This window comes from Hipposideros armiger, unplaced genomic scaffold (assembly GCF_001890085.2).
Source record: "Hipposideros armiger isolate ML-2016 unplaced genomic scaffold, ASM189008v1 scaffold_3, whole genome shotgun sequence".
NCBI classification, from domain to species: Eukaryota; Metazoa; Chordata; class Mammalia; order Chiroptera; family Hipposideridae; genus Hipposideros; species Hipposideros armiger.
In genome coordinates, this window is record NW_017731353.1 from 6,017,072 (window position 1) to 6,043,211 (window position 26,140).

At 45.9% G+C, this 26,140-nt stretch overlaps 1 protein-coding gene across 1 annotated transcript; it reads left to right on the forward strand.

Annotated features, from left to right (window-relative positions):
* Nucleotides 1-493: 493 nt before the first annotated feature.
* GTF3C4 (general transcription factor IIIC subunit 4) lies at nt 494-26,140 on the forward strand. The gene is made up of 5 exons (XM_019639065.1): nt 494-951; nt 13,166-14,989; nt 17,029-17,159; nt 19,695-19,783; nt 21,133-26,140. Exons 1-5 carry the CDS (start codon nt 601-603, stop codon nt 21,195-21,197), a joined length of 2,460 nt encoding a protein of 819 aa, XP_019494610.1. The 5' UTR covers nt 494-600; the 3' UTR covers nt 21,198-26,140.

Consider the following 26,140-nt stretch of genomic DNA (forward strand, 5'->3'; position numbering starts at 1 on the left):
CACGGTCCATCCTCCTGGTGACCGGAGCCGCGGCGCCGGGGCCACGGGGTGGACGAGGGACACCGGCCAGGGTAGGGTGGCCACCCTGCTTGGCGTTCCTCTTGGCTTGGCCTGTGGCAGGGGATGCCAAGTGACACTCAGCTCCAGCGCTCATGCTTGTGAAGTTCTTGGGATTTCTCTGAGGAACAAGAAGCCGTGCGCCACTTAACCAACGTTTCCTTCACTAGTCGCCAGGTTACTGTTTCCTCAGCACTTTAGTGGCCCGGGGAGGTCACTAAAGGGGTCTGGCGCTTGGTCACTCGGAAAGGGAGGTCCTCGAGGCTCCTTGCCCCCCCGCCCCCAGCTACCCCTTGCCAAGTCCCGGCGCTTCGGTCCAGCCCGCAGAGGTGGCGCGCTTTCTAGACAGGCAGCGCCTTGGCCACCTGGCAGGGCTGGGTCGCCTAGCAACGGCGGGGTCCTTCCAGGTTCCGCGGCGCTCCGGGCCTGAGGGGGGGAAAACGGCCGCGGAGGGCGCTGGGGGCTGGTGGCGGCGGCGCGGAAGGCGGTAACGGGACGGCGACGCGGGATTGGCGCGCCCGGGGATCCGGCCTCTGCATCTAAATGGAAAGTAACACGGCCGACAAGGCCCGGGTGGAGCCCGCGGCCGACGGGCCTGCGCCGCCCAAGAAGGAGGAGGGCGAGGCGGGCGGGAAGGAGCCGGCGGCAGACGCGACCCCCGGGCCCAGCGCCGCGTTCCGCCTCCTGGTGACTCGGCGGGAGCCGGCCGTGAGGCTGCAGTATGCAGCGAGCGGCGTGGAGCCGCTGGCCTGGTCCGAAGACCACCGCGTATCCGTGTCCACGGCCCGCAGCATCGCTGTGCTGGAACTCATCTGCGACGTGCACAACCCGGGCCAGGATCTAGTTATCCACCGCACCTCAGTGCCCGCCCCTCTCAACAGCTGCCTTCTCAAAGTAAGCCATCCCGGGGCTCTCCTCCCGGCCCGCGCGCGCCTGGTCCTCCGGGGATTCTCCTCTTCGCACCCAGTGCTTAGGGGTTAAGCAGCTAGGGTCACCGTAGCTGACAAAACAAACACAAAACCTGGCAGCTATTGTGCCCAGTGCTCCGCATCACGCACCCCCTCCCGACACACACACACATGCTGGTAGGTCGCCTCGGAGCCAGGTCTCCTTCGTCCCGGCGTCTGGCCGGCTGCTGGCACGGATTACTTTGCAGAGTGGGCTCTCTGAGACTCCACCTCCTGTTGACCCAACCCCAGATCTGCCTCTGCCTGTGCTCCTATTGTCTGGGGTGGGCGCTCAGGCCCTGGGCTGGCTTTGTTTACTGGGATGTGCCTTCCTTTGGCTCGCGTTTAGCTTTGGAGAAGAACCGTGGGTCCTTTCCATTGTCTTTAACACGCCAGCGACTTGATTATGAATGGTCCTCACTCTAGATGGGCAAATACTGGATCTTGGAGTTTGTACTCCAGTTTTTCTTGAATAGCTAAACATCTTCAGACTGTAGAATGAAAAACAAAGCTTCGGGAAACAAATGTAGTGCTTAAACTTCAAATCCAAGGTCTCTGTGTAGATGTAGTGCTTTCAGTTTCATATAAACTAAGTTTGCCTTCAGAACTTTAGGGTTCCTAAAGTTTTGCTGTTTTAATATCATTTTCAAGTTAATTTTTGAAAAGCGGTAAGCCATAACGTTCATTTTTGTGGTTTACAAGTACTGTGTAAAAACTTTCGCTATTTCATTTAAAGATCTGTATGCCTGTATATGACCTACCTAGGCGTATATTCACTAATTCAGTAGATATTTAAATACCACTGTGTGTCAGCTAGGCTTTGAGTTGGGTCTGGTACTTAGCAGTGCACAAAACAGAGCCCTTGTCCTCGTGAAGATTACATTCTTTTCCGCTCCAGGAACAAATAACAGCATTCTATCAGGGAGTGACAAGCCCTGTAAAGTTACATGTCTATTTCCAGAGAACATATTTATATGAAAGTGAAGTTAAAAAACAACAACAACGAAACCCCTCCACTTACTCTGCACAGCTATTTTAAATGTGAATCATAAATTTTAAACATACAATTTGGTAAACTTGTATGACTACAAGTTGAATTAGAGCACTGGTAAACTTGTGTGACTAAGCCCCCTGAGATCTTCTTGGAGAAGATATGAACAAATTGGTTCAAATATAAACAAAACGGGGACAGATTCTGTTGATGCTATGAAATTGAGAAACACTGAAGGAGGTAGAAGGAGGGGGTTTTAAAAGATGTATCCTCTGCTAAAAAGGAATGTACTGTTTCTAAGGATGTTCATATGTACATGGATTAGAGAAAGTTAAGTATGTGTGTGTCAGTACAGTAGAGATTTAATACTATAGCAGAGAGAATTGAAAGAAAGGAAGGAATAGTGAGGGAGGCACTGTATCAGGGAAGTTGATTTGGTGGCGAATCTGCAGTGGTCCTGAAACAGGTAGTGTTGGGTTGTAGGAGGGAAGGAGGAAAGGGCCATCTGGGTGGCAAGAACGAGGTGTCTGTGTCTGTGCATCTATCTCTCTCTCTCCCTCTCTCTCTCTCCCTCCCTGTCTCCCTCTCTCTCTCTCTCTCTCTCTCTCTCTCTCTCTCTCTCTCTATATATATATATATATATATATATATGTATTTATTTATTTTAATTTAAGATTTTTATTGGGGAATTGGGGCAGGGGAGCAGTGTTGGGGAATTGAGCAAGGGGAACAGCCAAGTTGTTGTCCTTCAATCTCAGTTGTGGAGGGCACAGCTAGCTCAGCTCCAAGTCCAGTCGCCATCCAGCCGCCCATTGGCGGCTGGCAGCCACTCAGCTGAAGGTGCTGTGTTCAGTCTTAGTTGCAGGGGGGCATTAGCCACCATCCCATGTGGGAGTTGAACCAGAAACGTTGTTGCTAAGAGCACACACTCTAACCACTGAGGCATCTGGCCGACAGTCGGCAGCTCAGGGCAGCTGAGCTCAAGGTGCTGTGTTCAGTCTTAGTTGCGGGTAGGTGTAGCCCGCCATCCCATGCGGGAGTCTAACCAGCAACCTTGTTCTTAGGAGCATGTGCTCTCACCAGCTGAGCCATCCTGCCACCTGTTGGTGGCTCAGTGGCAGCTCAGCTCGGGTGCAGCTCACGGGCCGATGTGGGAATTGAACCGGTGACCCAGTTGCTCAGTGCTCGTGCTCTTAACCAACTGAGCCACTTGGCCGGCCCCATGCATATACATATTTAAGTCATCATCATAACTTACTATTTTGGGTGTAAAAGTAACGTTGGGTCAAGTGGCTGTTCTAGAGAGTCAGAGAAAGTAAGGTGAGTTCAATTTGGGAACTTTGAAGGTCAGTCTGAGGAAGCTGGCTTCAATCTAGAAAGCGCTAAGGTGCTGTTAAAGTTTCATAAGCATGGATTTACCAGGTATGGTTCAGGAATATGAATCTGGCTAGACTACAGGCAAGAAAATGATTGTGGGAGTTAGTATAAAATAGAGGTTAAGAGACTGGGCTTTGGTACATGATAGCAAAACAGGCCTATCTAGAAAAGGGGATAATAAAGCCTACCTTGTTTAGACTTGCTGGAAGGTTAAATGCATATGTAGGTGTTTATATATGTACACACATATACACATAAACACACATAATCACTTAGCACAGTTCCTGGAACACTGTAAATGCTCACAGTAAAAACATACACTCATACAAGCATAAAGGAATAAAAGCCTGGATTAATGCTATGGCTATGAATATGAAGATATCCATAGTATTCTTCTGATAAAAATGTGACTCCATCATTGGTTCTACAACTGTGTAAGAAGTATTAGGATATCTTTATATAGCCCTCTAATAATTGATAGTTTGCCTGAAATAATGGCATCTTCCCCTTCTAGTCAGTTCTTTGGTATGCGCATCATACAAACTATTAATCAGCAGTCTTAGTAGACTGGGACTCCTGGTGAATGAATGCTGAGTTGTCCCTGCAATTCTAAAAGAGACCCCTGGGATAATGGTAGGAATGTAAAAAAAATCTGCATCAGTACTGGACGACTCTATCCATTGACAGTCCGTGGGGATTGGAACCTACTCAATGCTGTCCAGCTTGCCTTTGCTCTAACAAAAAGGATGGACACTCTGCAACCTGGATCACACTTTTAGTGTGTAACGCTGCTAGAAGTCTAGCTGCTAAACCGCTCAAGTTTTTGCTCTATGATTCTGTTATTTAGATTATGAATTTTCTTTCAGGGAAATATGCAGTTATATAATAGTTATATATATAGGATATATAACATATCCACTGTTTTCAAGTTACTGTCCTGGGCACTGACGTTATGTGATGTAAAGATAAAGCATATAAGTCTGAAAAGCAATGAAGTAGTGATTTAAGAATAAGTTGTGAGGATTTCCAGTCAAGATGGCAGAGTAGGTAGACGCTGTGTTTGCCTCCTCTCACAGCCACATCAAAATTACAACTAAACTACAAAACAACCATCATTGAGAATCCCCTGAAGTCTAGCTGAACAGAAGTCCTAAAACTAAGACATACAGAAGAAGCCGCCTTGAGACTGATGGGAGGGGGCAGAGATGCTGAACAAGCTAGTCCTCCACCTGTGAGTGGCTGTTAAAAACCGGAAGGGATATCTTGGTTGCGGAGGTCCCCCTGGAGGAGCGAGGGATCCCAGCCCCACACCAGGCTCCCCAGCCCAGGGCTCCAGTGCCAGGAAGAGAAGTCCCTACAACTTCTGGCTGTGAAAACCCGCAGAGATTATGGCTGAGTGAGACGGAGGGCGACTGCTTTCCCAGTGCTCCTCTTAAAGGGCCCACGCACTGACTTACTCATTGACAGACTTACGAGGTCTGAGCTCCAGCTCTGGGGCAGCAGCTTGAAAGGCGCAAGGTACATATAGGGGACGAGGAACCGAATTGTCTGGCCTCAGGGTGAGGGCTGGAGGGGCAGCTTTCTCCTAAACAGAATTGCTGGCAGAGTCCATTATTTCTTGGTTGTGATCTCCCCATTCCTGGCTTGCAGACGCATGCACTTCTGCCATATCTGAGGCTCCATTGACTTGGCTAACACTTCGCCCTGCCCTGGTGATTCCCTGAGACCCCATCCCACCCACCTTGCAGGCCTACCCAAGCTGCTCCCAGTGGCTTTTCCATACAAACGGCCTGTCTTGGCCCATGTGCAGAATTTCCTAAAATCTGTGAAAGGTTCACAAAACCCATACAAGCAGCATCTGGCACTCTGCAAGCCCCAGACCTCTTGCTGAACAGTCCCAAGCCTAGTACTAGCGGCAGCTGGCCTCGGTTCACAGCTTGGCCTCTCCCACGCCCATTCAAGCCCAGCAAAGGGGACTGCCATCTGCAGATTGTTTTGTGACTCATGCCAGGTGGCCCCAGGAAGGGCACAGGCTGTGGCTGACCTTGGTCTGCGGTGGGTCCCCTCACAGGAGGCCCTGGCACCAGCACGCCTGGTGGTCAGCCTCAGACCAAGCCAGAGCAATACCCAACTGCCTCCTCAGGCAACACACCCAAAGGACAGACTGGGCAGACACCAGAGCCCTGCTAAAACGAATCCTGCTCCATAGAGTCAGCCCATGCACAATAGCTCCTCCACTGTAGTCACGGCCAGTCTGCACAACCAATCAGCCCAAGGGTCAGTCACTCTCACTGACGTGCAAACAGCAATGAAGGCTCAACTACAACAGGAGGGCACACACAACCCACACAAGGGACACCTGACTCAAATGACCAGGGAGACTGCGCCACTGGGCCCCACAGAATACCTACTATGAAAGGCCACTCTACTAAGACCAGGAGACATACCAGCCCTACCTAATGCATAGAAACAAACATGGGGAAGCAGTCAAAATGGGGAGACAAAGAAGCATGTCCCAAATGAAAGAACAGAACAAAGCTCCAGAAAAAAAACTGAACAAAAGGGAGATAAGTAATCTACCAGACACAGAGTTCCAAACACTGATTATAAGGATGCTCAATGAACTTAGGGGAAGAGTAGATGAACTCAGTGAGAGCTTTAACAAAGAGATAGGAAACAAAAATGGAGATAAAAAAAAATTAAAAAGAACCAGTCAGAAATGAAGAATACAATAGCTGAAATAAAGAATACATTAGAGGGAATCAATAGTGGATTAGATGAAACAGAGGATCGAATCAGCAATTTAGAAGTTAAGGTAGCATAAAACACCCATCAGAACAGAAAAAAGAGAAAAGAATCCAAAAAACTGAGGAGAGTTTAAGGGACCTCTGGGACACCATCAAGTGTACCAACATTCACATTTATAGGGGTACCAGAAGGAGAAGAGAGAGCGCAAGGAATTGAAAACTGATTTGAAGAAATAATAACAGAAAACTTTCCTAACCTGGTGAAGGAAAGAGACATACAAGCCCAGGAAATGCAGAGTCCCAAACAAGATGAACCCAAAGAAGCCCACACCAAGACACATCATAATTAAAATGTCAAAGATTAAAGACAAAGAGAGAACTTAAAAGCAGCAAGAGAAAAGCAGTTAGTTACCTACAAAGGAGCTTCCATAACACTGTCAGCTGATTTCTCAACAGAAACTTTGCAGGCCAGAAGGGATTGGCAGGAATTAATCAAAGTGAGGGAAAACAAGGAACTACAACCAAGATTACCAGGCAAAACTATCATTTAGAATTGAAGTACAGATAAAGAGCTTCCCAGACAAGAAAAAGCTAGAGTTCAACAACACCAAACCAGTATTACAAGGAATGTTGGGACTTCATCAAGAAAAAGAAGAAGAAAAATATGAATAATAAAATGCAATAACTACAACCTATCAACAATTACTTTAAATGTAAATGGATTAAATGCTGCAACCAAAAGATAGGGTGGCCGAATGGATAAGAAAACAAGACCCTTACATACGTATGCTGTCTACAAGGGACTCACTTCAGATCGAAAGACACAGACTGGAAAGTAAAGGGATGGAAAAAGATATTTCATGAAAATGGAAACAGAATCTGGGGTAGCAGCACTTATACCAGATAAAATAGACTTTAGAACAAAGGCTATAACAAGAGACAAAGAAGGACACAGTAATTTCACTTCTCTGTATTTATCTGAAGAAACCCAAAACTACTTTGAGAGGATGTGCTCAACTATATGTTCATTGCAGCGTTATTTACAATGACCAACATGTGGAGGCAACCTGGGGGTCCATCACTGGTTGAGTGGATAAAGAAGAGGTGGTACATATATACAGTGGAGTATTACTCAGCCATACAAAAAAAAAGAAATCTTACCATCTGCAACAACATGGGTGGACCTAGAAGGTGTTGTGCTGAGTGGAGTAAGTCAGAGAAAGACAAATGCCATATGATTTCACTTATACGTGGAGTCTAAAGAACCAAATAAAGCAGAAACAAACTCTCATAGATACAGAGAACATTTTGATAGTTGCCAGCTGGGAAGGGGACTGGGGGAATGGGTTTAAAAGGGGAAGGGATTAAGAAGTACATATTTGTAATTACAAAACAGTCATGGGGATGTAAAGTTATAGCATAAGGAATATAGTCAATAATATTGTAAAAGCTATGTATGGTGTCAGATGGGTACTAGATTTATCAGGGTGATCACCTCTTAAGCTATATAACTGTCTAATCACTATGTTGTACACTTGAAACTAATACGATATTGTGTGTCAACGCTCATTGAAAAGTAAAACAATTAAAAGAGTAAGTTGCAATTTTTCTCCCCATTGGACTGCTGATTTAGTGAATCACCTAGTTGTATGCAGTTCCAAATTATAACATATGGATAACTACTTTTATCGTATATCCACTGTTAGGAGCATTAGTATTCATGCCATCAACTGTATCGAGTTAATAACTATTGCCTGTCTTTGGAATCATATTCCTGACCTCAGGAAGCTTACTGCCTAATACCTTCAAATGAGTTTTTGTTTGTTAGGTACTTATAAAGTATGTAGTGATTAGTAGTAATAGTGGCCAACTGGAAACAGGATAGTATTAAATGTTTGGTTAGGGGCTGGCCTCTGGGAGCTGGACTCTTAAGTGGCCTGTTCCTTGGGCATCTGAGTACTTGTTTTAATTTGTTAACTAGTTTTGTGATATGGAGAGTTGGAGGGAGGTGTAGTAGGCTCATTCAAACTAATATATTACAATAGAAACGACTACACAAAACCATGAGGAATTTCCCTTCTGGTCCAGATCCATTCTGCTCTCCATCTTACCAGGAATTCTTCCTACAGTCAGTGGGACCAAGAGTTGCTAGAGATTCACTTATTTCATCCTGTGCTGCTGCTTTGGGTTACAAATTCTGTAAGTTTACTTATACTTCTATAGTAGCTTTTATTTGTACTAAATTCACCTATTCTAATTTACAATATTATATTGGTGCACAATTTTATATTTACCCTGCATTTTACGTACTTTTATTAGGTCTCATTAGCATTTACTTAATCCTCAGAGAGTATTATTAATCATCATAGCTAATATTTATTGAGCACTTATTAATGTATGCTTGACATATATTGACTTATATAACCTTCCTGATTCTGTGACACATGTACTATTATTTTTTCTTTGCAAGTGAGAAAATTAGGAGCAGAGTTTAAGCAATTTGTTCAGGGTACCAGAGCTGTGATACAGCCAGGATTTGAACCTCGGCAGTCTGGCATCAGAGCAGATTTTCAGTCATTTTGTTGGGCTTCATTATTTTAAAATATTCATATTTTAAATTTTACCTACCCATGCAAAGCCCTGGGCTTTGATTAGCATTCTTTTATCAGCAGGCTACCCAGCCACACCTATAATTGGAATTCCAGTCTGTATGTCTACATCATGTCCGTAAGTATATCTGAGAGACTACTTTAATGTCTTTCTGAAATCAAGCTATACTGCCTATGACACCATTTCCAGAGTATTCTTTTGGGTGACACCCCCCAAAAGGTATTTTTTAAAAAAGCTTGGAGAATCTGGTTCATATGTCTCGACGATAGCTCCCTGGCGGAGGCATGTAACGTGCTCCTGGGACTCTTTGGGGGAATGATGTAGAGAAGTCTTGTTCAGGGACATTTAGGGGAGCAGTGTTCTGTGTAACACACTGAGAAGAGTTAGTCATCTGATTCACGTGTTGGACAACTACCTTTCATTTCATATGCTTCTTTATTCTGCCGTTGAGCAGTTTCAGCAGAAAAAAGAATAAGATCAGATTTTCACAGTTGTCCTATGCTAGCTTCTAATGGTCATTGCTGTCTACACAAACTGTTCATTGGTTAATACATTAAATAATTTTATTTCCTGTCAGGCTTAATGGTCTGTAGTTTTTGTTACCTATTCAGCATTGGGGGATATTTTTAGAACTATTTTTATTGCACTCTGGCTTTCTAAAACACATTCCCAGTTGTCCAAGCTTTATCAAGGAATGTATTGGGTTGTCGGAAAAGTCATGAAGCATGTTTGTGACAGATGGCACTAGTGCATTTTTGGAAGTACTAGAGTCATACGCATCTATGTTATTGCTATGTCATTTGACAGCTGACAGTTCTAGCTTCATTCTAAAACAAACTGAGAGATTTGGTTGAGTTTTGGAGATTTTACGACAGGTTGAAAATGGAAGACCAAACTGCATTTTTGCCATATTTTACTGTTTTACTTCCATAAAGGGAAGAACGCATGTCAAGCTTGTGAAAAGTTGCATAAAGTTTACAGTGACAATGCTCTACAAGAACGTCAGTGCCAACGATGGTTTACAAAATTTCATGCTGGTGATTTTGATCTCAAAGACGCTCCTCGGTCAGGGAGGTGCACCGAGGTTGGTGACGACAAAATAAAGGCATTGATCGAGTCAAACCCACGTTACACAACATGAGAGATTGCAGAAACATTGAACATCCATCATTCAAGCGTTCACGACCACCTGAAGAAGCTGGGATACATAAGCAAGCTCGATATTTGGGTTCCGCATGAACTCAAAGAAGTTCATTTGACGGCGCGTATAAACATCTGCAATATGCTCATTAAACATGAGGAAAACGATCCTTTTTTGAAGCGACTGATAACTGGTGATGAGAAGTGGATTGTTGACAACAATGTGGAGCACAAACGGCCTTGGTCCCAATGTGATGATTCGCCTCAAACGACACTGAAAGCAGACATTCATCAGAGAAGGGTTATGCTCTCAGTGTGGTGGGATTTTAAAGGTGTCGTGTTTTTCGAGTTACTACCAAGGAACCAAACGATCAATTCGAATGTGTACTGTCGGCAATTGGACGGTTTGAGCAAATCCATCATCCAGAAACGTTCAGAGCTTGTTAATTTTAGTAAGGGAGTTGTGTTCCATCGCGACAACACGAGACCACGGACAAGTTTGATCACCCGTCAAAAATTATTGGAGCTTGGATGGGATGTGTTGCCGCACCCACCATACTCACCTGACCTTGCGCTGTCAGAATTCCACTTGTTTCGCTCTCTTCAAAACTCCTTGCATGGTACAACGTTCAATTCAGATGAGGCTGTAAATCAGCAGCTTGTTCAGTTTTTCACAAATAAAGACAGGTCCTTCTATGAACAAGGAATTACGAAGCTCACTGAAAGATAGCAAAAGGTTATCAAACAAAACAGGCAATAGATCATTGATTGATCTTTGTTCTTTATATAAATATATCACCTTTGAAAAACATAGACAAAATACGTCATGACTTTCCTGACAACCCAATAGTTAGTGGTCCTGAGTGCAACATCTTCCTCCAAGTTCTTTCTGTGGCCTGGAGTGTAATTCCTCTGGGCTTGGGACTCAAACCCTTTTTTTTTTTTTTAATTGAGGAATTGGGGGATGGGAACAGCACTGGGGAATTGGGGGAAGGGGAACAGACAAGCTGCCATCGTTCTGTTCTTCGGTGCAGTTGTAGAGAATGTCGCTCCACTGGCCCAAGTTGGCACCATCACTGCGCTCTTCCCGGGCAAGGCAGATCAGTTGCCGGCTTCTGGACGGCCGCTCACTGCAGCTGCTGGCCGCTCACGCTGGCTGCTGGCTACCCACGGTAGCCCATGGCAACCCACTGCAGCAGGGCCTGCAGCCCACGCCATCACTGGCGACTCATGGCAGCCCAGCTCCAAGTTGAGCTGCTGTTCAGCATCTCAGCTGCAGAGGGCAGTGTCACTGGCCCTCATATGTGGGATCCGAACCGGGGCCCTCTGGAATCCCAAGCCAGCTCTTAACCAACTGAGCCACTCAGCTGGCCCCTCAAACTCTTTTTTTTTTTTTTTTTTTTAAAGATTTTTATTGGGGAATTGCGGGGAGGGGAACAGCGCTGGGGAATTGGGGGAAGGGGAACAGACAAGTTGCTGTCGTTTTGTTCTTCAATCTAGTTGTGGAGGACGTTGCTTCACTGGCCCAAGTTGGCACCATCATTGCGCTCTTCCCAGGCGAGGCAGATCAGTCGCCGGCTTCTGGACGGCCGCTCACTGCGGCTGCTAGCCGCTCACGCTGGCTGCTGGCTACACACGGTAGCCCATGGCAACCCACTGCCACAGGGGCTGCAGCCTACGCCGCCGCCGGCGACTCATGGCAGCCCAGCTCCAGGTTGAGCTGTTGTTCCGCATCTTAGCTGTGGAGGGCAGTGTCACTGGCCCTCCTATGTGGGATCCGAACCGGGGCCCTCTGGCATCCCAAGCGAGTTCTTAACCATCGCGCCACTCGGCCGGCCCTCCCTCAAACTCTTTTAAAGTGACTTTTATTATATCTGTATATGTCTTAGGCTTGAATTCCTTTTTTTTTTTTCCAAGATTTTATTGGGGAATTGGGGAAGGGGAACAGACAAGTTGCTGTCCTTTTGTTCTTCAGTCTAGTTGTGGAGGACGTCACTTCACTGGCCCATGTTGGTATTATCATTGTTGCGCTCTTCCCGACTGAGGCAGTCGGTTGCCTGCCATTGGATGGCCATTCGTGGTGATTCTTGGCAGCTCACGCCGGCTGCCGGCCGCTCACGCTGGCTGCCGGCCACTCACGGCAGCCCAGCTTCAGGTTGAGCCATTGTTCACAATCTTAGCTGTAGAGGGCACAGCTTACTGGTGCATGTGGGAATCGAACCAGCAGCCCTGTTGTTCAGAGCTTGTGCTCTTAACCACCTTGAGCCACTCGGCCGGCCCCTGAATTCCTTTTTAATCATGTTTTTCTACCCTTTTCAGTTTAAAGATCAGCTTCTATGTAAAAGGAGATTGACACTAAAAAGGGATCGAAAGGTTCTGCTTTCTTTCTGTGATGCCCATTTCTCTAACACAGCAGGTCAAGTCCTTCTTATTGCTTTGGACATAACAGTGACCATATATTAGTTGACCTCTGCTTTTTTTTCGGCTTTAGGCTCCCTGTTTTCTTTCTTTTGGTCATTTATCTCTTCCTCCATCTTTAATGTCCCTTTAAAATCTTTTTAAAGAGCTTGCCATCGTACAGCTGGGCACTAAGTAAATAGCACTGATGAAGTATATAACAGACTTGAAGGAGGGAGTGATGAATGCAAGCTAGAAAGATCTCAGAAGGCCTGGTAGCACAGGTGGGATTTGGATAGGAGGAAATAGCATTCTAGGCAGAGAGACAGGGAAGGTAGGAGCCGGAGTGTTCGCGGAATAGCAGATACGCTGGTTGGAGTGGACATTATAGAAACAGTGGACAAAGCAGTTGGAGTTGGCTTTCAGCATAATTTGTAAATGAAATTTCAGATAGGAAACAAAGTTTGTATTTATATTGCAAAGATATTGTAAAAATCCAAATACCTAATGGTATAAAAAATGTATAGTTTTATGAATTTTAACACCTTTATTGGTTTGTGACTGATTCGGCCAAATGATCTGTTGATTCTTAGAAATTAAGTACACCTCTATCAGCCTTATTGTTTATGTCAATTCTAAGAAGAAGGTGGGAACCAGGCTATGAATAATGGGAACATTTATCCTGATCCTTTAAAAATTAAATCGCCATTTTCTAAGTAAATGCTCGTTTACTTTTAGACATGTACTTGATCTTTTAAATTCAGGTCATACCAAAATTAACAGAATCGATACAAAATTACTGTATATATTAATGTGAACCAGTGAATACACCCTAAGTACATAAATATATTCCTAGAGAGAAATATTTGTGTGATAGTTTTCATATCTCTTATTTTCAGGTTGGCTCAAAAGCAGAAGTTGCTGAATGTAAGGAGCAATTTGCCACCTCTACAGACCCCACCGTCAGTCAGACTTTCATGTTGGATCGGGTGTTCAACCCTGAGGGGAAGGCTTTGCCACCAATGAGAGGATTCAAATACACTAGCTGGTCCCCAATGGGTTGTGATGCCAATGGCAGATGCCTCTTGGCAGCCCTGACCATGGACAATCGCCTGACCATCCAGGCGAACCTCAACAGACTGCAGTGGGTCCAGCTGGTCGACCTGACTGAGATTTATGGAAAGCGTCTTTATGAGAACAATTACGGGCTCTCAGAAAATGAGGACTCGGAAGTGGATCTGGAGGACTTTTCCGAGTTTCAGAGGAGACACAGCATGCAGACAGCAGTTCGAATGGAGTGGTCGGGCATCTGTACCACTCAGCAGGTCAAGCATAACAACGAGTGCCGTGACGTGGGCAGCGTGCTCCTGGCAGTTCTCTTTGAAAACGGTGACATTGCAGTGTGGCAGTTTCAGCTACCGTTTGCAGGCAAGGACTCCATCTCCTCATGCAACACGATTGAGTCAGGAATCAACTCCCCTAGTGTCTTGTCTTGGTGGGAATATGAGCACAGTAATCGGAAAATGAGCGGCCTCATTGTGGGCAGTGCTTTTGGACCTGTGAAAATTCTCCCTGTCAACCTCAAAGCAGTGAAAGGCTATTTCACTTTACGGCAGCCTGTGCTCTTGTGGAAAGAAATGGACCAGCTGCCAGTGCATAGCATCAAATGTGTCCCGCTTTACCACCCTTACCAGAAATGCAGCTGTAGCCTGGTGGTGGCTGCCAGAGGGCCCTATGTGTTCTGGTGTCTGCTTCTCATCTCCAAAGCGGGTCTGAATGTGCACAACTCCCACGTCACAGGCCTTCACTCGCTGCCCATTGTCTCCATGACTGCAGACAAGCAGAATGGAACCGTGTATACGTGCTCCAGTGACGGGAAGGTGAGGCAGCTGATTCCCATTTTCACCGATGTCGCGTTAAAATTTGAGCACCAGCTGATTAAACTCGCAGATGTGTTTGGCTCGGTGAGGACACACGGGATCGCGGTGAGCCCCTGCGGCGCGTACCTGGCTGTCATCACCACCGAGGGCATGGTCAACGGCCTCCATCCTGTCAACAAGAACTACCAGGTCCAGTTCGTCACTCTCAAAACCTTCGAAGAGGCAGCTGCTCAGCTCCTGGAATCTTCGGTTCAGAATCTCTTCAAGCAGGTAGATTTAATAGATCTAGTTCGCTGGAAGATTTTAAAATATAAACTTATCCCTCAATTCTTACAAGAAGCTTTGGAAAAAAAGATTGAAAGCAGTGGGGCCACCTATTTTTGGCGCTTCAAACTTTTCCTCCTGAGGATTTTATATCAGTCAATGCAGAAAACCCCTTCAGAAGCCTTATGGAAACCCAACCCTGAGGACTCAAAAATCTTACTAATTGACTCACCTGGGATGGGCATCGCCGAGGATGAACAGCAAGACGAAGGCACTTCCTCCAGACAGGTGACTAAGCTAGGCCTTCAGGAGAGGCGCAAAGAAGGGGACCCAGAGGACTCCACAGATGACACCCTGACCCAGTCTGGAGATGGAGGCCAGGAGCCGATAGAAGAGAAGCTCCTTGAAATCCAAGGGAAAATCGAAGCTGTGGAAATGCACTTGACTAGGGAGCACATGAAGCGAGTCTTAGGAGAAGTGTACCTGCACACCTGGATCACAGAAAACACGAGCATCCCCACCAGGGGCCTCTGTAACTTCCTCATGTCTGACGAAGACTATGATGACCGAACAGCACGGGTAGGTGTTCAATCACAAAACCTCTAAGACTGCAAAGCCTGCTTTCTGGGTGAGAAAGAAATGACAAACTGAATTTCTAAAGCTCAGCTTTTGCTTTGACATTTGTTTCGGTAGTTCGTTGGCACGAAGTGCTAGAGAATAAATAGGAAACACGGGGCCAGTGCAGAGGACATGTTCCTATGAGACCAAATATTTCAGTTCTTCCTCTCACTGTGGCCGGGAATGACATGCAAGGTTTGCAAAATGAGATTTGCAGGCTGAGGACGAGCTCAAGAGGCTGCCTCAGGGAGCGCAGGGTGTGGCTGGGCAGTCGCAGCCAGGGAGGTGTGGTGCCCTTGCTGTTGGCAAAAGGTTTTCTTGAGGGGAGGAGGGGAGCGCAGGAAGGGGAAGGTGGTGGGGGACTGTTTCCACTTGAAAGGACTTGAGAAGGTCTTCTGATTTAGTCAAGAAGCGCATATACAGTAAACAGAATTACTCGTGTTGTTTTTACAAAAATTGGGTTTAATCTTTATTTTGGTATTAGAAGAATCATACTGTGTTATCCAAAATGTATTCCGCAGAATTGAAGTTCCCTGACAGAACACCAGGCTTCCAAGCTCGGGGAAATACTGCGTACCCCACACTCGTCTTAAAGGTTCCCCGTGCACGTTATCCTTCTGAGGGCTCTGAGAACTCCTTCCGAAGAGAACCCTTCTTAACTTTGGGCGGCTCATGTTATCCAGACTTAGTCAGGGAACCTGTCTTGGAGCTAACAGCTGCTCGAGGAACTTGTGTTACAGGGAACACACTGTATACTAAAATATCCAAAACCACAAAAGCCTGCATTCCCTTTCACTTCAAAGAGTGATGCTGCTTCTCATTGCCTAAAGTCTCACTTAAAATATTGATTGAAGGCAATAAGTTCAAATACTGTTATCCCTCACTTAAACCATTCATAGCCACTTGTTGCACTCTTGTTGGAGAGAGAGACAGAGAGAGAATGTGTGCACACCCCTGAAATTACTGCTCATACAATGTTTGCAGTGATCTCAAAACTAGTTAAGATGTACTATTAAGATGTCCCCATCGGGGTGCTGGTTGTCCCTGCTCTAAGGGGCCACAAATCAGAGCTCTTAAGGCCAAAAGATAATGGGCTTTAATCTGTAATTGTATACAGAGCAGGTAAGCTCCCCTTCTGGGCTATAAGGACAGCTGTCCCCACTTCAGGGGTGTGGTCTTAGTGAGTGGCAGGCTTAGAGCCATCGCGTACATGGACGGACAGCTTCAGAGGACATTATCTGCTAGTAAGACAAGGTGCTTCATACCCCATCACAGTGATGTAGCCAGTGAAGGTTTTCCAGCAAAATGGTGAAGCAGATCAGCGTTTTCCAGACTTTATTTTTAAAATCGTGTTATCCTAATACACGAAGCAGAGAAAAGTGAAGCTGAAACTGGGACAAGACCTTGAGCCAGCCTGGCCAGCCTGTGGGCCTCTCGCTGCCCCTCCCCACTCCCACAGTGGTCCTGCCACGCCTCTGCGTGGGATCCGTGGGCTCAGGCGCAGGCTGCTTGACTAGGCCAGTCGTGGGTCCTTGGGCCATCCAAAGGGGAGATCACTATTTTTAATCCTGATTATCTTTTTACTTTGTAAGCCTTTCTTGAACAGACATTTGTACAATTCTACAAAGTTAGTATTTCACGTAATTTTTTGCCCATAGAGATTAGGCTTTTCCTTCTTAAAATCAAAATGTTGTAAGTAATAGCTAAATACTTTGTCTTCTAACAGAACTCTGAAGTCCTTGTTTCAGAAGCAACTAAAACAAGGCAAGTAACAAGATTTTGGGTTTCAGCACAGTTTTGCCGTTAGCAGTCACCCTCTGTCACAGGGTCCCCGAATGAGTTTGTTTTACTCGAGCAGTTGGCACACGGTGAAGGTCGTTTCACTTCTCAGACGGTGATGGAGATGCTGGGCTGCATCGTTCCTTTCTCCTCTGAGCCGCAGGCTTTTCCTCCGGAAGCCCTGCGCGCTCCCCTAACATGGCTGCCACTTTGTCTTCCAGGTGCTGATTGGACACATCTCGAAGAAGATGAACAAACAGACTTTCCCTGAGCACTGTAGTTTGTGTAAAGAGGTCTTGCCGTTCACGGATCGCAAACAGGCAGTGTGTTCCAATGGCCACATTTGGCTCCGGTAAGCCCTCGGAAGTCAGACCTACTGCTCAGTTTTCCGCTTTGTCTGGCACCAAGCACCACAGAGAAAGTGTTTGTCCAAAGCAGATGTTGCCGTGCCGTTAGGTTGGAGAAAAGCTGCCATTAGTCAACCCGGCACGGCCTTTGGTCTTCAGCCTGACTAAAGCAAGACGTCCTTTAGTGACAGTGTTTTACTACTTGATACATAGGAGTTTCTTTAAGTAGCCTTAAATTTTAAAAAATTACTATTACAAAAGCAAAACCTGTCGAAGTTAGTGGAATATAAAAGTGCTTGTGTACTTTTTTAAGCTTTATAATAAAAGGTAGACATCTCCCTCCTCCTCTCTTTGATCCCCTGACTTCCTGGGCACCGTTCTGCTGCTTCTCTTCCTGCCTCGTTCTTCATTGTCTGCTTCTCCTTGACGTCCATCTTGGACCTGGTTTTCTTCTGTCAACACTCCTTTGCAGCCACAAATCATCTACGCTGGTGACTAAAACGTATAGCTTTAGCCTGAATTTCTCCCCCTCAGTTCAGACTCACATATCTAACCATCTGCTCAGTGTATCTGTTTGCAAGTTTCGTAGGCATTTCAGATTCGAATCCAACCTTTCTCTCCCCCTCCTTGCCAGTCCAAGATGCCATCATCTCTTGCCCAGGTGATTATAGTTATCTGGTCTTCATACTTCCATCCTTGTCCCCTCCAGTCTGCTCTCAGTATAGCCATGGCTGTGATCCTGTTAAGGCTTTGTCAGGGCATGTCACCCCTCTGCTCAGGCCTTTCTGGTGGCTTCCCATTTCTGGTGAGGAAAAGCGAAAATCCTTTCTGTGATGAGGACTACACAGCCCAGCCCCCACCCCGTCTCTGTCCTGCTCACTTCACCGCTCCCCCCACCCCATGCACTGGCCTCACTGTGCTCAGGTACAGAGGCACCTCTGCCACCTGTGGACGTCTGCACTGGCGTTCTCTCTGCCAGGCTTCTCTCAGCAGGTGGCCACGTGGCTCCCTCAGGTGTCCCTTTGTCCGCCTGCACTGCCTGCTGACACTCCTCCTCTGCCAGTATTCTCCATCCCCGTCCCTGCTCTGCCTTCCTCCCTAGCAGTTACCACCATTTAACATTATAATTTTGACTTTTTGTTTCCCTCCCTCCTCTGGGATAGAAAGCTCCCTGAGCACGGGGAGTTTTATTGTTTTGTTCCTGGCTATTTCTAGAGCAATGCCTGCAATGGGGATAGGCACCAGTTAACGTTTAAGATTTATTTTTCACAGAAACAAGGCTGTGCTGCACATTCTCCCTTAACAACTTGCCACTTCTCTTCCCGAAATACATTGTGGACACTTTTCCACATCTGTACGTAGATCCCAACATTAACGGCTGTAGACTTTTCCACTGTGTGGATGGATACTCGGATTTGTTCCAGTTTTTATTGCATTCCTATACCTTTCCTAATTTGACTGTTCGGGCTTTTTCTCGGGGAGAGTAGGAAACGAGCTTGCAGTAATAATAATAGCTGGCATGCACGGAGCGCCGTCAGTGTGGCAGGCTCTGTTCTGAGAGTACCCGGCTCCTGCGTTACTGCAGCCTCACAGCAGCCATGATGGCAGCACTGCGATCATTTCCATTTTTACAGATGGAAACGGGCACCTGGGGAGGTTCCATAATTTGCTCCAAGTCACACAGGTAATTGGTGACAGAGCTAGACCTGGCATTCTGGCTCCAGAGTTCACATGTGTAGCCACCATGCATTACTGTCTCTCACATGGGTCTGTCACCAAAGTTAGTTTCAGTTTTGCTGATTGAAGTTAGTGCCAGAATATCCTGTATCCTTTTTCCACTTGAGAACGGGTGCTTGCACTCCCTCGGGTGTAAGCTTCCTTTTGGATACCCAAGTCTTCACCCAGAGCGAACCTAGTTGGAGTCTTTTCCTCCAGCCTCCCTCCCTCCTTGTGTTTCTTTGCTCCTTGGATACTCTGGGGCAAACCGTCCCCGCAGAGCCCAGGTGCACACTCCCATTTTGTCGCATCTCCGCCGTCCCTGACTTGCCCCGTAGATGCTCAGTGAAGGGTCATGGAGGGAATGGAACCTCTGAATGTTTGTTCTTGTCCCTTCTTTTTTTGCACCATTGATTGTGTCTTCTATATCAATATCTTCAGGTTTTTCCCACTGTACTGTCAGGTTCTTATTCCTGATCTTACAAATCACTAACAAAAGTCATTTTCACAATAGTATGTCCATTTTTTTAACATACCAATCACTCAAAGTACAGTCAGGTATGGACAGACCGGATTCTTTCCAACTGCAGCAAACACAGCGAGAAAGAAGCTGCCGTGACTGGATTAGAAACTTCGCGTCTCTGTGCTTCCCTTACTGTGGGTGATGCAGGTCTGGGCAGCTTCAGTGTGAGAGGAGGACGTTGTTGCCATGAATTTGGGGACAGTTTGTGCCCTTCCTTGCTGCGTGGTTTTGGAATAACCCTCAACACTGTGCTGCTTTCCAGGCGTGGGTGGAACTGACGATACCCTCTGCCTCTTTTCAGGTGCTTCTTAACCTACCAGTCCTGCCAGAGCTTGATATACAGAAGGTGTCTGCTGCATGACAGCATTGCCCGCCATCCCGTCCCCGAAGGTGAGCGCTGTCCCAGGTGTGGCGGGTGAGATGGCGCGTGCCGGCCCAGGGCCAGTGCCCTAGACCGGTGACTGCGTCAGGCTCAGGCCACCAGGGATGGTGAGCAGGCTTGTCCTGCTCTTATAGCATCATCACGAAGCCACACAAATTAAAGATGGTGACTGGAATATGTCGTGTTCAAAGTATAAGTACACAAAGACAGTGTTGCTAAGCCGGTAACGGGGGTCATTGTCTCTGGAGCCATGATGGGGTTTCTTGTTGGTCCCTATCTTTGCTGGTAGCCCTGGGGACAAAGCCCACGTTCCTGAGAGGACTAGTTGGAAATAAGATCATAGATGTGGGCAAGGAATTAGTGACGTGAGTAGACATGAATGTCAAATTCAGGACCTGAGGTTCGTGAACATCACACTGTAACCAAATGGGCTACCTGGACCCAAGCGTGTACAATTATATACATGTTTGGGGGGAAATCTGGTCTCGAGGAAAAAACATTCTACATACAACTACACCCTTATTCTTGATTTTTGATCTTAATTGGCTGACGCCTTCTAATTCTGAGAAGTTGGTGTGTTGGCAGCTTGTGTTCTGTCTATACTTTCTGTTACAGAAAATGCAGTCATAAAAGTAGAGAAAAGAGTGTGATAAGCCCTTAGGCGCCCATCCCTCAGCTGCAGAAATTGCCAGCTCACAGGCTTTCATGTTTCATCCGTCGGCCCCACCCACGTCCCTCTTCTGACTGGATTACTTTGAAACAAATCTGGGGGAATTTATAAACACCCACTGCAATTGAAAATTAGTCTACTATTTAGTCAGGAAAGGAGGACAAGATTGAAACAAATTAAAAACGTGCACACACCTGCCAGGTGGCTTTGAGTGGAGAACGAGAACCTGCAGGGTCTAGAGAGCAGTGAGAAGAGCATTTCACAGACAGGGAGGTTTTCAAAGGGGGAGAAGGTGTTGCCACACTTTTCTTTCTCCGCATAATGCATTTTAAAAAAAATTATAAGTACCATGATTTTATGAAAGAGCATATTTAACATTAACAGTATATGAAGGATACACTCAGAGAAATACAGTCCTTTAAATTGAGTAAGTCTAGCTTTATGAAACACTCATTCAGTCCCTTATTTTCCTGTTTCGTTACAGAAGGAGAGTTCCTTGCACACTTAGCTCTGGGACCCACAGGCTTAGTTAGTCCGGCGTCGTGGGGAGCGTTGGCGTGAGGCGCTTTGTCCAGGACACAGCGGGACCCCGATGCCCGTCTCTTGCCACTGCAGTCCATCCTCAGCGCATCCCATTGGCTGCCTTTTCTGAAGCTAACGCTCCACACACTTGTGTTCTTTTTGCAGATCCCGACTGGATTAAGAGGTTACTGCAGAGCCCCTGCCCTTTCTGCGATTCTCCTGTGTTCTGAGCACGGCGGGGGGAAGATGGGGGGTCCTGCACTCCGCTGCAGAAAACCCCGCTTGCCTGAAGAGGCGGGATGTGCTGAAAGCCTGGCCCCCACGCGTGGAGAGGCTCTTCACGATTGTAAACGGGGCCTGAGAACTCATTTTGGAAATGCACTGTGGATCCGGGACTAAGTGACGGGATGCAGACTGAAGTCATTTGGGGGTGGATGGTAGCCCCACGGCTCACCCAGTGACGAATGCTTGTTTTTCCAGTGTCTTCACTTGAAGCAGCTTGAACAAATGCTCTGTCATTTCTAGGGACAGAAGGCTTTCTTCTAGAGAGTTGGGACATGGGTCTTGCTGGGCTGAGTTAGGCTTTAGTCCTAACCTGGGTCTGGACCTGCCTTTGGGCTCCGTGGCAGTCAGTGTACCAGAGCAGACAGTGAGTGTCTACACGCGTGGGCCTGTTTTGTTCCCAGCAAGCAGCTGCAGATCTTTGTTTTTCCTGCATATTGAAAACATTTTCCTAAAACTATATTTTTAAGAGGCTGAAGTCAAGACTCAAAATTGGTTTTAATGTGTCAAAAGGTCAGGTGACTCATGTAAGTTAATAATTGTGACTTATTTTTAATACTCTGCCATGTCAACCGATTACCTGCCCCAACTCCTAAATATGTATAAGGATGTTGAGTACTCCGGTCACCCATGTCACCTGTGTCACCGTGTCTCGTCCCCGCTCAGACTCAACTGTGATACCCTCGATGAGTTATTTGTACATAGAAGAAAAAGAATATTTTCTCCTTTTAGTATTAAATTAAAACTGAGTATTTTTAATGTTGACATTTCCAGGCGTTTCATTTATATCCTGTATAGAAGTGTGCAGAGTCTACCTAGAAGCTTCCAGAAAGAGACGCCACTCAGAGGTGCTCCAGGTGTGTGCGGCTCAGTGGCAGAGCCTGGGACTCTTCTTTCAAAGGTCCTTGATATTTATGACACAGGTATTTTCTGTGGGCTGTTAAGAGATGTTGGATGTTCACTGCTCTTCAACCCTAAAGTAAAAAATAGACATTCTAGAATTACAGTGTTTGGGGATTTTAAAATAAGTACCCTAGGGATTGGTGCTGCAATGCACACATTTTCAATGGTGCACATTTCTGGGAAGTGGGATGGGAAATACAAAATGTGAAATTCTAACTCAGCTACATGCTATCTATTTTGCCTTTATTCTAACACAATTTCCTGCTTTTATTTTGTATCCGTCATGAAAGACATTTTGTCCTCACTTTAGAAAGGCTTGCTATTTGGGTAACACTGTAACAGAAACATGCCGCACGTGTGTTGGTCTTTCCTTTGTGTAGTGAGTAGTGAGTGGGGACAGAGCCCCAGCAAGCACTTCCAGTCTTCACTGAAATGTCTTTTCTTCTATTCAGAATTTGGTTTGTCTCTAACCTTTAATTACGTATCTGCTGGAGTCCTCTGCTTCTCTCTCTCACTTTGGTTCATCCAGACTTCAGGGTCCAGCCCGTTAAACGGATTTTCAAGGAGACACAGCCAGCACTGAAATTATGAGTAACACAAGTCAGACAGTCGTGTCGTTGTTGTTGGTTGTGCGTGTAGCTGTTTCACTTTACAGTGACTGTGACAGTAAGTTTGGAATAATGTCAAGGAAATACTGCAGTTTTAATAATCATGGAAAGCTTAGTTTTGCTTAGTTTCTTGTTCCTAATCAGTCAGCAGTTGATTTGTTCTTATTGGAGGATGTTTACATGGCTGCTCCCATGTAAAACTTACATTAAGTTTCTATTTAAAGCAGTTGTGCATTTTAGGGGAAATTTCAGTCTTAAGAGTTACTAAAGAGGCTCTTCCAGATTATTCTGTATGTCTGTACAGAAATAAACATGGCAATTGCTTTGCTAGAACATGGCTTCTCTGTGCAGAGGGCTGGACCCAGTGGGTTCTAAAGACTCTGAAAGCCGACCAACACCTGCCTCAGCCCAGTCCCACAGGCCCATTTGGGAGGCCCTCCCCCTTTTCCTGCCCCGGCCCCACCCTTGGAGGCTAATCTGCTGACCTGTGGGAACGGGAGACTCCATGTGAAGGGCAGCGCCACAAACAGTGCACTGCGCGTTTCACTAAGGGTCGGCCTCCTTGATGACAGCGCTGACCAGTGAAACCCTGCAAAGGTGGGGCTGAGACTGGGCACCTTCAGACTAACCGCCTCTCCCCATTTCAACTGATCACACCCTCGCTGCCTCCCTGACATTTTGCCTGAGCTGCTCAGGGGTTTCAAGTGGGTTTCAGCTGTCACTGTAAGAACTGTTTCAGGAATGGCCGCATTGAAGCCCAGGGGCAGATTCTATGCAGTGAGACCTTTCAAGCTATAACACAGTTGCATTTTGGGAGTCTGATACCCACACCTGAATCACATTGTTTCTGCCTAGGGTTAATTTGTTCCTATTATTCTAGATAAGAAATTGATAGCTTATTATGCTTGATATTTATTCTGAAATCCTCTTGTGTCCACCGCCCAGATTTTAAGCAATCTCTACCTACTATTATATCTGCCAGAACTACCAATTATTTTTCAATGTCAGAAAGTTATTAGAACCACTGGCACAGCTCTTAGTTGACTGTGACATTTTTCTGCTTCTCCCTCTTAAGAAGTTTTTGAGAATGTTACTGTTGAAGCTGGTAGGTTAGACCTATTAGTGAGCTCCACAGGTTAAAAGAATGTTAAAGGTAATAATTAAATATTAAAATCTATTTTGTTGTAATCATCATGGTATCAGATAAGGTGCGGAAGAAATCGATGCTTATCGGACGGTGCTTGTTAAGAGGAGCATGGTGCTGGTTTTATGGAGCACCTGCTCCCCCAACAGCAGACCTCCTGCTGTGGAGTTTGGTGAATTCTTGCAGTTCCTGGAATGAAACCAGGAATTCGCCTGGCTGGGCGATTTTCCCAGGGCCGGTTCATCCTGTCTGCTCCTGACCGCCCTCCCTCTCCCTACCTGCCCCCGTCTCACTCGCTTACTGTTCCTTACTGGACAGGTCCTCTTGATTCCAGTCCCTTAGTTCTCCCAGCTTTACGACACATCCAGAGCTAACAGATTTCATGTTTGAAAGAAAAATAGATAAGTGCTAAAATTCCTAAAAGCTACATCACATCCTGGGTCTCCCTTCCTAGAAGTAGTTTTTGTTTCTTGTGGTTCCTTGTTGACGTGGTGAACCGTATCTGGTTTCCTTCACAACGGTTTGGAATTTCTGTCAGAGTGTTCAGTAACTCTTGGCTGGATTTGGGCTAGAGGAGGCTAGATTTTCGTTCCTTGCCACCTCCCACCCAACGAATATTATTCTTGACCAGCAAAACTTCTGGTTAAGACTAGCTGAATGGGTTATGTTATATTCAAAGTCAGCAGACCTAAATTTTTAAGGGAAAAGTATATTCTAACCTTTTTTGCTTCTAGAGATTGGGCAGCACAAACAGCAGCCCAGCTAAATGAATGTCTTTCCAATGAGCCCACCAGGGCCTTCTTGGGGTCCGCATGGCTCCGTAATTCATTCTGAATGCATCTCTGTGCTCTGAGACCGTCCTGCTGGCTGCTGGTGGCACACAGCAGTGCAGGGCGCCTGCCACGTCTCAGGAATCTACCCTTTGCCCTCAAGGTCGTCAGATTTTAAACATGCCTCTGAAAGGTCTGACTGATGTGAACTGCTTTCACTTTAGTTATCAGTGGGAGTGTCAGCTGCAGCTTGAAGCAGTTTAGACTGTGTCTTGAGTCCCAGTTAAACTTGAACTGTTCTTTCTTGAAGCTGAAAGGGTTTCTGGAGTTAAGATCTTCACGTCTGCTAACATGATATCTGCTATTCCGACTGATTATAGAGCATGGGACATTTGACTGTCTTAAATGGAATGAAGTCAAATTTGCAGAATAGAGCGTTGCTTCTGGTGAGCGGAAGTACTGTTGCATCACAGTCTTGATGAAGCAGCAGGCTTTGCAGGAGGTGATGGTGAGCACATGTCCAGGGCACAGGTGTCAACCAGGACCAGGCCCACCGGATGGTCTGGTCTGGAGGACGCTGCAACCTCTCATGTGCATAGATAGATGGAGTTTGTTTTAAGACGGGGCCGTTTCTGAAAACGTGGTGTGGGAATCAGCAAATTTAACAGGGAGCGGCTGTTGATAAAGATTTCCTGTAAAGAAGTTGATCCTTTTGGTATATGAATATTTCTCCCCCAACCTCGTTACCAAACGAGGTGATTCGGTTTTCCTTATCTTGCCTTTTCTTTGAGTTCTAACTACTCTAGGAGAGAGACTTAGTATATAATCCAAGGTCCTAGTCAGGGAGTTTATTTAGAGCAGTATTACATGGATTACCAACGTGCTGGTGTTTTCATTCATTGCAGGCTTGGGAGGAGTTGAAAAAGGGAAAGCTGAAATTCTCACGCTGACACTATTGTAAGTGGGTCGGGTAGAACTAAATTTCAGAACTCGAAATGTTATGTTTATTTCTAAGGTAAAAATTTGCCTACTTCTCCATCATGAAACCCTGTTACTTTCATAAGAAGGCCCTATAAAGTGGTCATATTGGACGGTGTAAAAAGTGTGATGCTTCGAGGCGTTTCATTCTTCATGGGTTGTGCATTTGCCTAATAGACTGGTAGGCTTTGGGGTATTTTGTTTTGTTTTGGTACTAATGCAGAATTATATGCAAAAATGAATGATGTCTTTTTTGAGACTTTGATTCCAATGTGTACTTTAATGTATGAAAGGAAAATGAACATCACACTTGTTTATACAGAAATAGGACTGTATAGAAAAATAAGTCTGTGTTGTGTATAGTGACATATATTTTGTTTACCCAATGCCTGTGCTAATCTCTGTGCTTGGCTTTGAATTTATGTATGTTTACATATGACATTTTTTTGAAATAAAAAGAACAGGCATCTAAAAACTTGCTATAAAAA

What these genes read in the sequence shown, in the direction of transcription:
- GTF3C4 (XM_019639065.1), top strand. Translation starts at nt 601, where the DNA reads ATGGAAAGTAACACGGCCGACAAGGCCCGGGTGGAGCCCGCGGCCGAC. An exon ending in TCAACAGCTGCCTTCTCAAA is followed by an intron (nt 952 to 13,165) that starts GTAAGCCATCCC and finishes TCTTATTTTCAG; the next exon opens with GTTGGCTCAAAAGCAGAAGT. An exon ending in ATGATGACCGAACAGCACGG is followed by an intron (nt 14,990 to 17,028) that starts GTAGGTGTTCAA and finishes TTTGTCTTCCAG; the next exon opens with GTGCTGATTGGACACATCTC.